Below are 16,217 nucleotides of genomic sequence, written 5' to 3' on the forward strand. Positions count from 1 at the left end.
GTAGATTCATTCGATTCGGAATAAATAAGCTAGCATTAACAAAAATTTAGGTGTTCTATTCTACTGACGTGGAGTGTATAACCCAGGATTCTTTTAAAAAACTAATATTTAACCATGTTTAGATGGGGCATAAAATCCAAGCTGCATCTGACACAACAAACCCCCATGCTTTCGTCGTTTGGGTCTGTACTTTCAAAAAATCACCGGCTCCAATTGGTTGCACAAGATTATCTTAAAAATTTTGCACAGTGTTATCTTAAAACTAGTTATAAAAACGAACACCTTTGATTTTTATTGGTTTTTTTATTTAAATTTTTAAATAACTTGGTTAATACATAATATATTTGTAATATATCATTTTTGTTGTTGTTGTTTTTACTTAAAAACTAACAAAATAAAAATATTGATTTAGGTTTGTTTTTTATTAATATTTTGTTTGTTTATCATTTTTTTCTTTCAAAATTATTCAAGTAGGGGATGTTGTCTCGTTTACAAAGTTTGGATTATTTTTCTGTTTATTATTTATTCAGTATTATTTTGAGTTTTTATTACTTGGTGTGGTTGTTTTTAATGCGTTGCGCAATTATTTTTCTGTTTCTTTTTTATTGTTACTTATTAAATAAAGTACATCCATATGGGAGGGGAAGGAGAAAGAAGGATTGGTATAGGTTGGGAGAGGGGGTACATTTAATAAGATTACTTCTTTCATTCTAATATGTTGAAGTTTGTTTAACAAATTGGAATTATATAGGGGGTTTTGTGTTTCTTTTTTATTTGCTTAATGCAAAAATACCATAAAAATAATAATATTTTATTATAATCATATGATAATAGTTTATAAACAATTAGAATAATAATTATTAATAATAATAATAATTAAAACGAGAAAAAATTATATAGCAGGAAAAATGAGAAACAATATTAAAAGAGAATAGCAATGGTTTGTTGTAAACAAAGAATTAAATAAAGCAAATAAAAATTCGGAAAACCTAAAGACGCCAAAAAATAAATCAATGTGCTTAAATTTAAATATAAAACAATTGTTTAAATAAAAATGTTTACAGTTAAGATTGGATAGATCGATCTTAGGTGTAAAGAAAAGGCATTACAGAAAATAAGTTCGAGGATTTTTTTTTTTTGAATACAAGGAATTAGGGCTTATTTTTTGTTTTTAATTTAAGGCTATAATTATTATAGTGTTTAAATTTTGTTGTTTTTTATTTAGTTTCCAAAAAAGATTTGTTCTATATGTATGTTTGTGTGAGTTTTAGTGATTTTCAATGATTATGTTTCTTTACTACAAAAAATAACAATATTTTTGTTGTTTTAGTTTTTTTTTTCACTTTGTTGTTGCTGTTAATACTTTTTTACAAACTATGGACTTTTTAATAATAAAAACGGAAATTTAAAATAGTTTCGTTTTCATTCATAGTTTCATTTTAGAAATAGATGCACAACACAACACTCACGCTCTCACACACAGATTAACTAAATATATTTGGAAGTTTCGAAATCAAATAAGTCCAAATGTGAACATTCAATGCATAATTATCAAATGTAGAACACATATGTATAAGGCAATTATATATGTTCATTTTTGGGAAATTTCTCACTTTCACTAACTCGCCTATTATAAATGGGCAGGGAGAAGACAAAAAAGAAAACATAATGTATATTTCAAAACCTACAAGAATCTAAAAATTTTTACATCGAAAAAAATAGTAAAAATTAATAGATTCTTGCAGTTCAGGAACATACAAATAATTTATAATTTTCGAAATTAAAATATGGAACAATAATTCGTATACATTATTTAATATTTCAATTACGATAGTCCATCATTATCTCCGTTTCATTGGCTTCTCCTTTTTTATTTTTTCTAATTTGACGAGTTAGTGAAAGTGGGAAGGAAATTTCTCGCAAACAAACATTTATAATTTGACTGGATCGTTTGACTTTGAAACCACCTCATACATTATAAAGTTAGTTAAATATTTAATCTTGTTCTAATTTTAAAATAATTTAATCGGTTTCAGACATGTTTGAGAGGACATTCATTTAGTTAATTTTACTCTAACCTAATCTAAGGGCGGCTTTAATAAAATAAGTATGAGATTTTTTCCATCAGTATTGAATATTTAGAAGATATTTTGTAGTTTACTTCTTGGGAGACCCTTTTTAAATATCTTAAATCTCAAAATTTACTTAGATGGTCCTAGAGGTCGTGATTACAAAGATGTATATTGACTTTCGAAACGTACCAATACAAGTTCATGGAGATCCTTGCCGTAGTCCAGCCAGCTACAGAAATTTTTTCTGTAAAAATGTTGAAATGTCTTAAATTTCCTGAACTGTTACTCACTAAAAGAAAATTTATTTGTGTTTTAATTTTATCGATTTACCGACCGAAATGTAACTATTTGAGTGTTAATACTTGGATTTCATTATCTTGGGACATGTTGACTTCCCCCAAAAATAAAATTACACAGTTGAAGCTCTAATTAAGCTTCAAGGTCTACATGCGCTAAAATGGTAAACGCGGTCAGAATACTAGACGTAAATCGCAAAAATACTTGGCCCTATGGGCTAGGTTACTGTGTTTGTCAAATAAAAATTAAATTAAATTAAATTATTTAAAACCTTTTGTGAGAAGTACCAGAAAGAAACGTTCCGATTCAGTCCATCTTTGGACATGAATTAAATTTGAAGAAATGTTACAAAATCGAAGCTTCGGCTATATGGTTTACTCATTGGAACGATTATAGTGCGAGCTAACCATTTTAGTTACTGGCGGTAGGGGGTTTTACTATCCTTCGAACAATTATTTCAGACAATATGGACTTCTCCAAGAAAACTATTTACTGCAAAATTTTCACAACGATCCGCAAAAAGACATAAAATTGCATTGTGGCGACATTTTGTTGAAATCAGTGAGAGGCACCCGAAGAAGTGGGCAGATTGATCTAATTTGGCACCCGAAGAAGTGGACAGATTGATCTAATTTGGCAGAAATATTGCGATATGCAAAGTTTAGACCAACTAGAATACTCTGTTCGACAGATGTCGCGCGCACCAGCCTCTACTTTTGGTGGCCGTATAAGCTTTTACAGGATTTTAGCCATTTCTCACGAAGGATGGTCCTGCCCCAGTTGCAAAAGAAGCTGTGATGCCATCCCGTTTGCATAACAATTCAAAACGATCAAAGGGCTGATTGTAAACTGCACCTTTGCGACATTTTATTAAAATTTGTGTGGGAGGTACCGAAGAAGTGGACCGATATAGCCTATTTTCTACCTTTCTCTTAGATTGGCAGAAATATTACGATTTTGCACCAACTCGGATATTCCGTTGGAAAGTTGTCGTAGGCATCAGTCATTACGCTTGGTGGTCTAAGGGGATTTTTACAGCATTCGGGTCACTTTGCCAGAAACTATGGACTTGCCACTGAAAACTACATTAAGCTGCACTGCGGCAACATGGATACTCTGTTCGAAAGTTTTCGTGCGCACCAGCCTCGGTGACCGAAGGTGGTTTTTACAGATTACCCGCCATTTTCTCAGGAAGTACGGACTTGGCCCTGAAAAAAGGTGTACTGTCGTAATAGGGGCCTCGAAGCCAGCCTGTTGTATATAAATTCAAAACTATCTGAGAGGAGGACTTAAACTGCAATTTTGGGAAAAAATTGAAATTATGTGTGGGAGGTACACGGAGAAGTGGACCGATAACCCATCTTCCAGCTTGATCTAAGATTGGCAGAAATATATTGCGATATGCAATGTTTGGACCAACTCGGATACTCTGTTCGAAAATTGTCCTGCTCACCAGCCTCGGTGACCGAAGGTGGTTTTTATAGATTCCACGCCATTTTCCCAGGAAGTATGGACTTGGCCCTAAGGTGTACTATCGTAATAGGGGCCTCGAAGCCAGCCTGTTGTATATAAATTCAAAACTATCTGAGAGGAGGACTTAAACTGCAATTTTGGGGGAAAAAATTGAAATTATGTGTATGGAGGTACACGGAGGAGTGGACCGATAACCTATCTTCCAGCTTGATCTAAGATTGGCAAAAATATTGCGATATGCAAAGTTTGCACCAACTCTGATACTATTGTCGTGCTCACCAGCCTCGGTGACCGAAGCTGGTTTTTACAGATTCCCCGCCATTTTCTCGGGATGTATGAACTTGGCCCTGAAAAAAGATGTACTATCGTAATAGGGGCCTCGAAGCCAGCCTGTTGTATATAAATTCAAAACTATCTGAGAGGAGGAATTAAACTGCAATTTTGCGAAAAAAAAAATTGAAATTATGTGTGGGAGGTACCCGGAGGAGTCGACCGATCTAAGATTGCCAGAATTACGACGATATGCAAAGTTTGGACCAACCCGAATACTCAGTTCGAAAATTGTCGTGTGCACCAGAACCCTTGGTGGACGCAGGGTTTTTTTACAGCTTTCGGTCATTCTCTGGGATTATGGACTTCCACCTGAGAAAACGTGCTCCGTCGAAATAAGGGATGCGAGCCTTATACTGCACTTTGGGAATATTTTAGAAATTTGCGAAAAAATGAAATTTTTTGTATGAGGTACCCGAAGTAGTGGGCCGATATAGTTCAAATTCGAACCTGACCTGTGTCTGATAATGATATAACGATGTTGTTCATACGGCATCAAATACTCCCATCAAGAGCTTTTGTTGGAGGTACCCGAAGAAGTGGACCGAACTTGATCTGAGATTGACAGAAATATTACGATATGCAAAGCACAAGATACTATCTTTGGAGGCCGTAGGGATTTTTTATAGCTTACGCGCCATTTTTTCAGGAAGTGTGGACTTGCCCCTGCAAAAACGTTTACATTAAAACAGTTTCAAGATCTGGTCGTCAACTGCAACATAGATAAAAACTGTGAAATTTCGAAGAAGTGAAACGATATAGTCAAAATTCGAACCTGATCTACATATGGTAGAAATATAACCAATTTGATTATTCCTTTCAGGAGTTATCGCTCGCCTCATTTTAACGAAAATTTTTGAACTTTTGTCAGGGAGGAACCTTATGGAGCGGAACGATGACCTATCTTAGAACTTGTTTTGTTTGGAAAAAATACTATTGTTTGCAACTACTAGGTCTAACACCATTTTTCGAAGAGGCTAAATTTTTATCGTACCAAAGTGTATGTACCCTCGTTAATATAAATGCTGAGGGTATAACAACTGACAACAACGATACACGTTTTGAAATATCCACCATATAACGATACCATCCACACTATGTTTTTCAAGATTTCGGGCAACATTTTCTACCCGAATTGGATGAAATTTGATATTTGGGGATCTAAGTGAGTAACGTAGTATCATTGCAAAATTTTTCATTATAAGTTGACGTTTGGTATATCAACCAAATAACGGTACCCCTCGCTTTGAGGTTTTTGATTACCATCCCCTCCAAATTTGCTATCTACGCCCGTTTGGAAAATATCGATTTTTTAACATAAAAAAACATTTTGGCCACAATGTGCGTTATTCCTAAATGGTATTGGGGAAATTGTCGTTTTGGTTTTCAAAACGGCTCTGCCATACAAATCTGTAATCATCCGATAAAACAGTTCTGAAGCCTTTCGGATTTTTATGTACTAAAGTTTTTGGCAACCAAGATCTTATTGGATTATAAAACAGCTTTGGATGGGAGTCAGGCGTTTTCGATCGGAACATTGGGGCAGAAGGAAACTACCTTCCTGCAATGAGATTAAATAAATGTTTAGTTATTGAACATAACAATTTGAGAAAAGTTATTAAATATTGTTTTTCATAAATAGTTGTCGTTGATATGAATTTGATTAATGGAGAGTACACAAATGTTTTACTACAATCGCAGTTATTCAATACAAGGAGTTTCTCGATTGGTGTATTAAGAAATATTTCTGAGATCACAAATGTCTTAGTTTCATTGTTCAGAAAATCTACTCTTGGTATATTTCTTGATACCTATATTTGAAGGATATAAAAGAAAATAAGTTGAATTACAACCGTTGTGTTTATAGGTTAAAGTATAATTAACTAAATTATTAAGCCTTCTCAATAGCATGCCTTACTATTTTGCATTTAGTTTAAATTTTTATTGCCCCAATTTCAAATGTAATTGGAAAGTGTGATTCTAAAAATGCTTTCCATTTTAAACTTTTCAAAATTTTTGGTTTGAAACCATGTTTCTAGGGGAATGAATAATTACGATGCTTCCAGTTAAAAATGGAAACATTCACCAAGATTTTCAAATTACATTTGAAAATTGCAAAATTTTAGTCTAGATGCTTTTGTTTAATATTAAGTCTTTTTTAAAAATAAAATAAGCCCTAACAGTTATTGTTGCTCATTTTTAGTGTTGTGTATTCTTGTTTTGTCTGTGTGTTTGTGTCTTTCGTTATTAATATATGAAAAGTTCTTTTGAAGTTGCTGTTAGTATTCATTTGTTGTTGTTTATGTTTTTCACTTCGTTTTCATTTGTTGTAGATGTTGTTGTTGTTGTCAGCTTAAGCACTTGATGCAATATTTACACGATCGATCTTATTCAGCAATTGATCGTATGTTGTTATAGTTGTTGTTGTGTTATTGATGATGGCGATGATGTTAGTGGTGGTTGTGGCTGTTGTTGTTGCTGCTGCTGTTATATTGTTGTTACAAACTCAATTGGCTTGGCCATAATATCAAGCTCCACCACTACCGGTTGTAACAGCATCATCACTATCCAAAAAGTCACTTGATGCCACAACTTGTGGTTTATCATCGCCATCCATCAAGGATTCATTTTCACGATGATCGCCATCACCCTGTGGTATATTGTCTAGAAAGTCGTCCGATTCTTTGATGTTTTCAATGGATGATGCTAAATTATTACTGCCCTCTGTTGTTGATGTGGTGATTGTTGTTGCAGGTAATGGCGGTGGCGTTGTTGATAGCATAACAGGTGAAGTACTGACAGCAGCTGCACCATCACCCATACCACGTTCGATTGGTATGCCACCAGCAGCTGTGGGTGTTACCGGCGATGTTGGCAACGAGTCTTGCTGGGAAAATTCCTGATTAGGACTTTCACGTGTAAATAGACCCATTTTTCCTTCCGAAACCATGGCCCCTGGTGTAGTGGAACCCGCCAATGGTCCCACATTGCCGCCCACAACCTCGCTGCTATTAACCATTGATGGTTGGCCTGCAGCAATTGGTGCTGGTGGACCACTCACCAGATGTGGTGGTGCGTGTTGAGGATGTGTATTGTGACCCGCCGCCACCGCAACCTGTTGATGCTGGCTATGAGCATGATGATAACGTGGTATATCTGCCTTACGCCACAGCGTAATTTCTTGCTGTTTAAAGTAACGACGATCTTCGGTATCCATTAACACCAGGTTGAGGAAATATTTCACCGAAAACTTTTTATTTATGTCACGCATTGTCGGCGTTAAATTATACCCGGCCAAGAATACACGTATTGGTATACTTTCACCCTTGACCGGAGCTCCATCCATGATTTCAAACTTGGCAATTGTTTCATTTTCGGTAAATGTATTTGGCCCACCACCAGTCGATTCACGCTTTATGATGGCAATTTCCATGTGCTTTATTTTGATGCGTACCAAGAGGAAGTAGATTTTACCAATTATTGTATCCTTTAGATGGTATTTACTCTTATTATATTCAAATTCAATGTGCAAACAGTCTTCAATGCCAACTTCCATTTTAATTGGGTTATTTACATCCGGATAACTGCACAATGTATGCACAGCAATGTCAACCTCTTTTGTGATATCACTGATGCGTCGTATTATTGTGGCACGCAGGAAATAACGTAACCGAACATTCGATCCATTATAGATTTCGAATTGTTTCTCCACATTGGGAAACTCAAATGGATAACTGTTGTTCTGTAGCAAGTCTCCAGGACGTGCTAGAGCTTTGGTAATACACTTGAATTCGTGATGGTTGCCACGATCATAGTATAATTCAATTTGTCCAATGAATTCAATTTTAATACCTTGATGTTCCAATTTGCTACCAGGTTTTTTGAGTGTTACATTTACCTGAAATAAAAAAAAACGTAGTTGTTGTTATTTAAAAGTTTTCATTTTTTAAGTTTGTTTATTAAATAAAATCTATTATTTGAATTAATTCTCTTTCGAGTTGAGCTATTTTGACCTAAGAGGTACATTGAAAAATTAGGAATCCACCGAAGCCCGACACATACAACCACTATGCTACGTTTCACGGGTGGTTAGACCGATCATCAGGCATATTGAATGGTGTTTTAGTGGGTGAACGAAGGCTAAGCTTGGAAACTAGCATTTTTATATCAAAAATCATTCGAAATTTGTATATTCGAATTATTTATTTTATTTTTAATGTTAGTCATTTATTTAAAAACATTTCCTTTAGTCCGACCTGGCTAGTAACCCTATTTTTCAATACTTTATTACAAATACTAAGGCAGCTTTTTTCCACCATTATTTTATTTGTCCTTCTGTATCAGAAGATTTTGATCATCAATACTTGCAACCGTGTCACTTGGTTGTTGGAGTCCCAGGTTCGAATCCCAGCCTGGCTCAAGGCAAAACAAAAAACATGATTTCAGCATGAGCCAGGCTGGGATTCGAACATGGGACTCCAACAACCAAGTGACACGGTTGCAGGCGTCTTAGCTTTCTAAGCCACCATCAACGTGTCAAAGATTCCGATGACAAATATTGATGATCAAAATCTTCTGATACAGAAGGACAAATAAAATAAAGGTGGAAATAGCTGCCTTAGTATTTGTAATAAAGCATTGAAAAATAGGGTCACCAGTCATCTTTTTGAGGACTGCTTACAACAAATATAAAATAGTTGAACTACAACTCAACTGACACTCATAAGGGATTAGAACTACTCAGTAGAGGCGGCCTCGAGGAAAACATATTGCAAAAAAAATTCAATTTCGTGTACCGATCTATAGTCCATTTTCTGGCCAGATCCAAGCCTGGAACAAATACTGCGGTGTGCAAAGTTTGGACCAAATTGATTATTCTTTCCGAGAGTTATCGTGAATTGAAATAATGGAACTTTTATGGGGGAGGAGGTGATCTAAGAAGGAATGGACCGATATGGCCCATCTTTAAACTTAACATATGTTTGTACAAAATATTACGAAATACAAAGTTTGGACCCAACCGCTTGATCCCTTCAGCTGCAAGATGGAAAAAATTGAAATTTTGTGTGGACGGTATTCGAAGTAGTGGATGCTATCGGTTAATTACCGAAATTATAAGCATTAAAAATTTTACCGATTTTTGTCGGTATCTCAAAAATGAGTTATAGAAACGCACTACTGATCTGTCCGGAAAATATTTCGAGAAACCAATTTTGGACCAAATCGGTTTAACCTTACGAAAGATATCGTGCGCATCATTTATCTAAAATGTTTAAATCGACTCCAAATTGTCTCAAACGGATTTCGTTCAAAGATACTTGGGGTCCAAAATAATTTTTATTTATTATTTTCAAAACGTGTTACCAATCTTATTTGCCGAAAAACAATATATTTACAAATTTCCTTAAATGGTGAGGTTCAACGGTCCATCAGCCATGAAGAACTAAGAACATATATGTAAAGCTAGGGTCACATTGGGCAAATATTTGCTCTAGCGACCGGCAGTGTGCGCTTACTGAGAGCAAATGAGCGTAAATAATGCATTGAAATTTATGCTCATTTGCTCTCAGTAAACACGCAATCCCTGTCGCTGAAGCAAATATTTGCCTAGTGTGACCCTAGCTTAAGTCTCAATAAGCGGGAGAATTCGACTTCACCATTTTTTAAACTTTTATAGTTAGATCGCTTTGGGATAAAGACAGGGGACATGGACGATAATAAATCCTAAACAGCATCAATGGACGAAAAAATCCGATAGTCCGTAAGAGAAAAGAAAGGTAACAGACAAAATCTGTTGGTAAATTTTAAATCCTCCTCGGTCTGACAATGGACCGAAGAAGTGAGTTAGAAAATGCCTATTTTTGAATTGTCAAGCATAAAGTCCATAAAAGGTTGTCATTAAAACTCATTGCGACGGGTCAGCAACGCGGACCGGGGTCTGCTAGTTTGGAATAAAGCTCAAATGTGTTTCGGAGGAGATACCTGAAGGCATGCATCGACATAGTCCATTTTTGAAGTGGATCTTTTTGTGGGAGTCATTTCATTTAGATAGATAGCGCGCTCTCCATTAATTTCAGTTGGTCACTGTATAACTTAGAGGTTTTGGACCACTATATCACGAAGCATGGACTTGTCCACGAAAAATATAATATCGCTCTGAACAGGACCACAAGGTGTAGCATCGGGATAATTTTCCAAAGGATATTTGAAGAGACCCTAAAACTGCACTTGAACGAAAATGCTGAACTTTTGTGGAGGTGGTACCCTAAGGAGAAAACCGATATGGACCATTTTCGAAGTTGAACTACATTTTGATAAAATATTAGGGGATCCATTTGGAACAAATTTTTGGAATTTTTGAGCAGGAGAGGTAACCAAAGGAGTGGACAGATATGGCCCATCTTTGAACATAAACTAAGTTTGGACAAAATATAACAAAGGCCAAGTCGGTTCAACCGTTCGAGAGTTATCGTGCGCTCCAGCCACAACATAGGGTGTCATAGGGAATTTTTCAGCTTTCGAGCTATTTCCTCAGGAAGTATGGACTTGGTCCCTGTTTGTACATTCGTAGTCAGAGCAGCAAAAAAATCGGAGCTGGCGGAAAAAATCTGAAAATTTTTTTTAAATTGTAAGTTTTTTTCTAAGTAGCCGTCCTTCGGCCGGGGATTTGAGACTTTCTCCTATGGACAGGTGTAATTTAGGGCACGAGAACAATTTTTTTTAATTTAACATTTTTTCTTGCTTTAACAAAGGAATTTTTGGAACTTCAGAGGCTCATATCTCGGGAAGTATGGACTTCCCCCAACAAACTTTATGTTTTTGTAATGAGGACGTAAAGATCTACCTGTGGTAAACATTTCAGATTTATCCGCCAGCTGGTTGAGTATTCAATTTATGCCAAAAAATCAAAGGGATTCGAGATAGCCCTTAAACTGCACTTTTCCGAAAATTTGTGTGGAAGGTACTTGAAGGAGTGGACCCATATGCATCATCTTCGTCTTAATGGGGGCGAATGCAAGTTGTTACAACAAAAATCAAAGGGATTCGAGAGTGGGTCCCAACTACTTTCGAGAGTTATCGTGCGCACAATATGACCCATCTTCGAACTTAAACTAATGGGTCTATTCCGTATTGCGACCAGCGTCGATTCGCGTTGCCAAATTTTTGGACCAAATCGGTTCATCTGTTCGAAAGTTATCTTCTGCAGTACCTTAACATGTCGATTATACCAAAACATGGACATAAATAAATAATTTTTCGTTATTTCTATACCAAAACGTGGACCTACATTATTGATATGTTAAAGAACTGCAAGAATTTTTTTACTCAATCCCACGGCCGCGCGTTCTTACGTATCAGTTTGACCCGATACCACAGGGTTTTTCGGTCAGCGGCCGGCATCCCGGCATCAAAACTATCCTTCTACATAGGTTTCATGCTGCCTCAACAACAACCAATTTTTCTATTTTTAAAGGGTTTTATTTATTTAAAGGAAAAATTGTTATCATAATAAAAATTTTTAGACTATTGCATGTTCTGAAACAGGCACATTTCTTATGAGGAGTTGGCATCTTTCAAATGGCTATATTTGTTTATGGTTCGCCATTTGATTTGTAGCAATTTAAAAGAAAACTTCACAAAGATGACAGCTTCAATCCTACGTGTCAACTATTTAACACATTGGATTGTCCTTATCATAGAACTTCTAATTGGATTAAATAGCTGAAATCATCGCAAAACATGTTCGAATGCGCTCTAATGTGTTCAAGTCCATACTAATATGCGTCATGCATTAACAACAAATACATACTGAACATACTGAACTGAAAACTTTTGAAACATTGTTATCACAACCAAAAATGTAAAAAAGTCGCATTTAAAGGAGGTCATATCAGAAAAAATTTTCACTGCCCCGCAACAGCTACCAGCTGCTGCAGCTACGTAATATTTCCGTTCAACAAATAAATTGAAAAACTTATTGAAAAACAGAAAGAGCATCCCAGCCAGTTCAGAAGTGCATGCTTATGATATTTTCTTAATAGAAATGCTTAGAAACGTAACGATCACCGTTTGCAACAACAAAACAAAACATGAAGACTTCTCAATAACGCTCACAATAAGCATAGAATTGAATGCACAACAAATTAATTAACAAAACAAGTGTCCGTCAGTATGTTAGTTGGTTTGCTGCGTCAGCGGCATATGTTATAAAAAAAGTGACTACTTTTCTAAAACAAATATGACCAACCAACCGACCGGTGTTCAATGAATTGACGTTTGTCTGTTGTTCTTGTTGCTGTCGAAAAGTGTACGATCTGTCGGTATTTTATTTTACTCCTCCCCAAGGAATCTATCTCCGCGAATTTGGACATAAAATTGCAAACGTTTTTTCTTTATATAACACGCTAATGTAACTCTATTTACATTTATGGGTCATTTACCTTTCCGGACACCGTTTCACCATCGTAGTAAAGTAACATTTTCTCAATTTTCCCATCCTCTGCCTTGACCTCAGCAGTTTTCCTTTTTTCAGCACCATCGAAAACAATATCGATTTCAGCCGATTGTCCAAAACCCAGAAAGTTCATGATGGATCCGTTTTTGTGTTGTTATAATTTATGCACTGTGCACTTTTCGGAATGTTTAGCGTTTCAATTTTGTTAAAACAATTAGAACAAATTAAATTTTTTAACAAAAAAGTTGTAAATTTTTGGGCGTTTTGTTGAGAAAAAAATTCTTTTGCTTCTTTTGATTAGTTGTGGATTTTTTGATAAGTTTGACAGATTGAGGCCGTGATGCCAGATGTTTTGATTAACAAGTGCGATGTGGCAATATGTTTAGAGATGGCAATGCTGTTCATTACTATGCATTTTTAGTATGTGTAAGTGTTGTAGATGGCGCTAATGTTACAATATTAGTTTGAATTGTATATGAGAAAGGGGGATTTACCGCGGTGTATTAAAACGAACATGGTTCGAGTTTATTGAGATAAATGAACTACTTTTGGAGCAAGTTGTGTCATAGGCTGTTTAAAACTGTATAAAGGACTACTACTAAATGTTGCTGAAATATTTTTTCGGCAACTTTTCCTTTGTACAACTGTCAAAAACTGCAACATTAGTAATAATTATTACTAATTATCACGTAAAAAGACACAGCTATTAGGAACAAACGTCAAAAAAGCTGGAACAAATGTCAAAGTCGGCGAAGCAGCCAATCAGACGCCGGCATCCATGTTACTATTTTTTACACGCTCAAAATTGTCGAGTAAAAAGTTTTTAAACAGAGCGCTGAATGACGCGCCATTTTTGTTTAAAGAGAAGTGAACATTTTACAACTTTTTTGTGTACAGGAACGGGTTTTCAGGTAAAATGTGTAAAAGTAGTAAAAATTGTAAAAACTTTTTAGTTCTGGAACAAAGCTTAAATGTTGCTGAAACACTTTTTCAGTAACCTTTCCTTTATACAACTGTCAAAATCTTCAACATTAGTAATAATTATTACAAATTATCAAGTACGCAGCCACACTTAAGGGTGTCTCTTTACTTACTAAATGTTGCTGAAACATTTTGCTTGCTTCTGATAAAAGAATAAAAACAAGTAAGAAAAGCGTCAAGTTCGGTCGGACCGAACTTTTTATACCCTCCACCACAAATTTCAGCCATTTCGGTGGATTAATGTGGCCACAACCTTCAAAATACCGAAATTCGGAAGGTACCGTTCTATGGGGGCTATATGATGGCGTGGACCTATACCTACAAATTTCTGGGGGAAAGTTTTATACGCCTAAAGAAGACTAAATACCAAATTTCAGCCATATCGGTGTGATAATGAGGCTAAAACGTTCAAAATATCGAAAATCGGGAGATATTGCATTATGGGGGCTATATCAACACGTCGACCTATATAAACATTTTATGGTAGAAATGTTTCTTAGCCTCTGGAAACACAAAATACAAAGTTACAACCGATTCTTTGGTCAAATGGGTCTAATACATTCAAAATTTATTAAAATGACGCGTACTTTATAAGGGGTCTTATGTGGGTTCTATACCAAAACCTGGACCTATATAACCCAACTTTGGTAGGAATGTTTTCTGACCTCTGAAGACACAAAATACCAAATTACAACCAATTCTGTGGTCAACTGGGCCTAATACATCCAAAATATATTAAAATGACGCGTACTTTATATGGGGCCTTATATGGGGGCTATACCAAAACGTGGACCTATATAACCCAACTTTGGTAGGAATATTTTTTGGCCTCTGGAGACACAAAGTACCAAATTACAACCAATTCGGTGGTAAAAAGGGCCAAATATCTTAAAAAGTCCTTAAAAAGACGACGCGTCACGCGTCATTTTGTATGGGGGCTATACGAAAGCGTGGACCTACATAGCCCGCTTTCAATACCAAAAGTCCTACGTAAATATAACATATTTCCCCAAAATTTCATCAACCTACGTCAATCCGTTCGGACGCTAGAGTGATTTCCACAGACGGACAGACAGACAGACGGACGGACATGGCTATATCGATGTAGAATTGCACGCTGATCAAGAATATATATACTTTGTGGGGTCTACAATGATTATTTCGAGTAGTTACAAACGTAGTGACAAACTTAATATACCCCCATCCTATGGTGGAGGGTATAAAAAGAAAAGGGCAACCCAGTTCGAAATTTTCTCGGCCTTCTTTATTCTTTTATTTTTATTACTAGCAAAGTGCCCGCTACTTCGTATGCGGAAAGAATATACAAATAAACAATATATAAAGGGTATTTTTTATATAGGTATAGAACTTTAAGTTGTCATTACTTTTCAATACGGTGACCGATTTACCAGCTGTCAAGTGATTTATTCACAGTTTGGTTTGCAAATTCATCATGAATAGACTCACTGTAAATTGGCCTCCAAGATCTATTGATTTAACACCGCTAGATTACTTTCTGTGGGGCTATGTAAAGGCCATTGGAATACAACATTCGCCGTATTATTGCCGATATACGGCCATAAATGCTGGAAAAAGTCATCGAAAATTGGACGTCCAGATTGGACTACATCCGCGCCAGCCGTGGCGGTCATATTTAAAAGATTATCTTTAGTTGTTTTATTGCAACTTAAAGTATATACCTCTATAAAAAAAACCCTTTAATATAGAAATGGCGAACACTGAAAATTTTGTTGCACTAACTAGGCGTTTACACAAGACGGACTGTCCGCAAATACAACCCTGATTTACTAACACATACATACATTCATGGTAGAATAATTCTTAGGTAGGCCACAGCTAACAGCTGATTACAATTTTTTTTGTTATGGCTTAATCTGTCAAAACCGTGTTGACATGCAGAGTTGATATTTATTATTGATCAGAAAATTCAACTCTGTTTTGTTTTCATTTCAACATTTCGTTCTTCTTCTTCTTTGTATACTCATCCGTTATCATTCATCAAAACAATTTTGACGTTTTAAGCCATAGCGACAGGGTTGTATTTTTTTAGCGATTCTCATACCTGGCCTACCTATGAATTATTGTACCATGCATACATTTGTCGGATGTCTCCCAGCTGTCCATCACTTTTTCACAGAGAGTAGGCAAGTCAAATTTTTGGCATTTTTGTAAAAATAAGCGATATAAGCTGTGTTCCAGAACTAAAAAGTTTTTACAATTTTTACGACTTTTACACATTTTACTCGAAAAAGCGTTCCCGTACACAAAAAAGTTGTAAAATGTTCACTTCTCTTTAAACAAAAATGGCGCTGAATGACGCTCTCTTTAAAAACTTTTTACACGACAAATTTGGGCGAGTAAAAAAATAGTAACATGGTTGCCGGCGTCTGATTGGCTGATACGCCGACTTTGACATTTGTTCCAGTTTTTTTGACGTATTTTCCATTTTTCCGTTCCCGAACTATTTCAGAAAACTTGTGTGTAAGAACAAATTTTTTGCAGTTCTCTCTTTTACGAGTTTTACCATTAAAAAGTACGGGAACGAAGCTATAATAATTGAAATGGCTTGAAAACAAAAGAACATGAAC

General features: G+C 35.7%; 1 protein-coding gene and 1 long non-coding RNA gene across 2 annotated transcripts; one reads left to right on the forward strand and one right to left on the reverse strand.

Moving 5' to 3' along the window:
• Positions 1-289: 289 nt before the first annotated feature.
• LOC141397947 (uncharacterized) lies at positions 290-6,669 on the forward strand. The gene is made up of 2 exons (XR_012411571.1): positions 290-3,701; positions 4,013-6,669. It is a non-coding gene; the product is annotated as an uncharacterized lncRNA (long non-coding RNA).
• On the reverse strand, positions 6,496-12,994 carry Vps26 (vacuolar protein sorting 26). The gene is made up of 2 exons (XM_073974936.1): positions 12,614-12,994; positions 6,496-8,070 (listed from the first exon to the last, which is right to left on the reverse strand). Exons 1-2 carry the CDS (start codon positions 12,758-12,760, stop codon positions 6,700-6,702), a joined length of 1,518 nt encoding a protein of 505 aa, XP_073831037.1. The 5' UTR covers positions 12,761-12,994; the 3' UTR covers positions 6,496-6,699.
• Between the last annotated feature and the right edge of the window lie 3,223 nt (positions 12,995-16,217).

This window comes from Musca autumnalis, unplaced genomic scaffold (genome assembly GCF_047663935.1).
Source record: "Musca autumnalis isolate F117 unplaced genomic scaffold, ASM4766393v1 scaffold_3, whole genome shotgun sequence".
NCBI lineage: Eukaryota > Metazoa > Arthropoda > Insecta > Diptera > Muscidae > Musca > Musca autumnalis.

Excerpts from the sequence above, each read along its gene's own strand:
- Vps26 (XM_073974936.1), bottom strand. The coding sequence starts at position 12,760 with ATGAACTTTCTGGGTTTTGGACAATCGGCTGAAATCGATATTGTTTTC. Across the intron at positions 8,071-12,613 it reads GTGAAACGGTGTCCGGAAAG|GTAAATGTAACACTCAAAAA; the intron begins GTAAATGACCCA and ends TTTTTATTTCAG.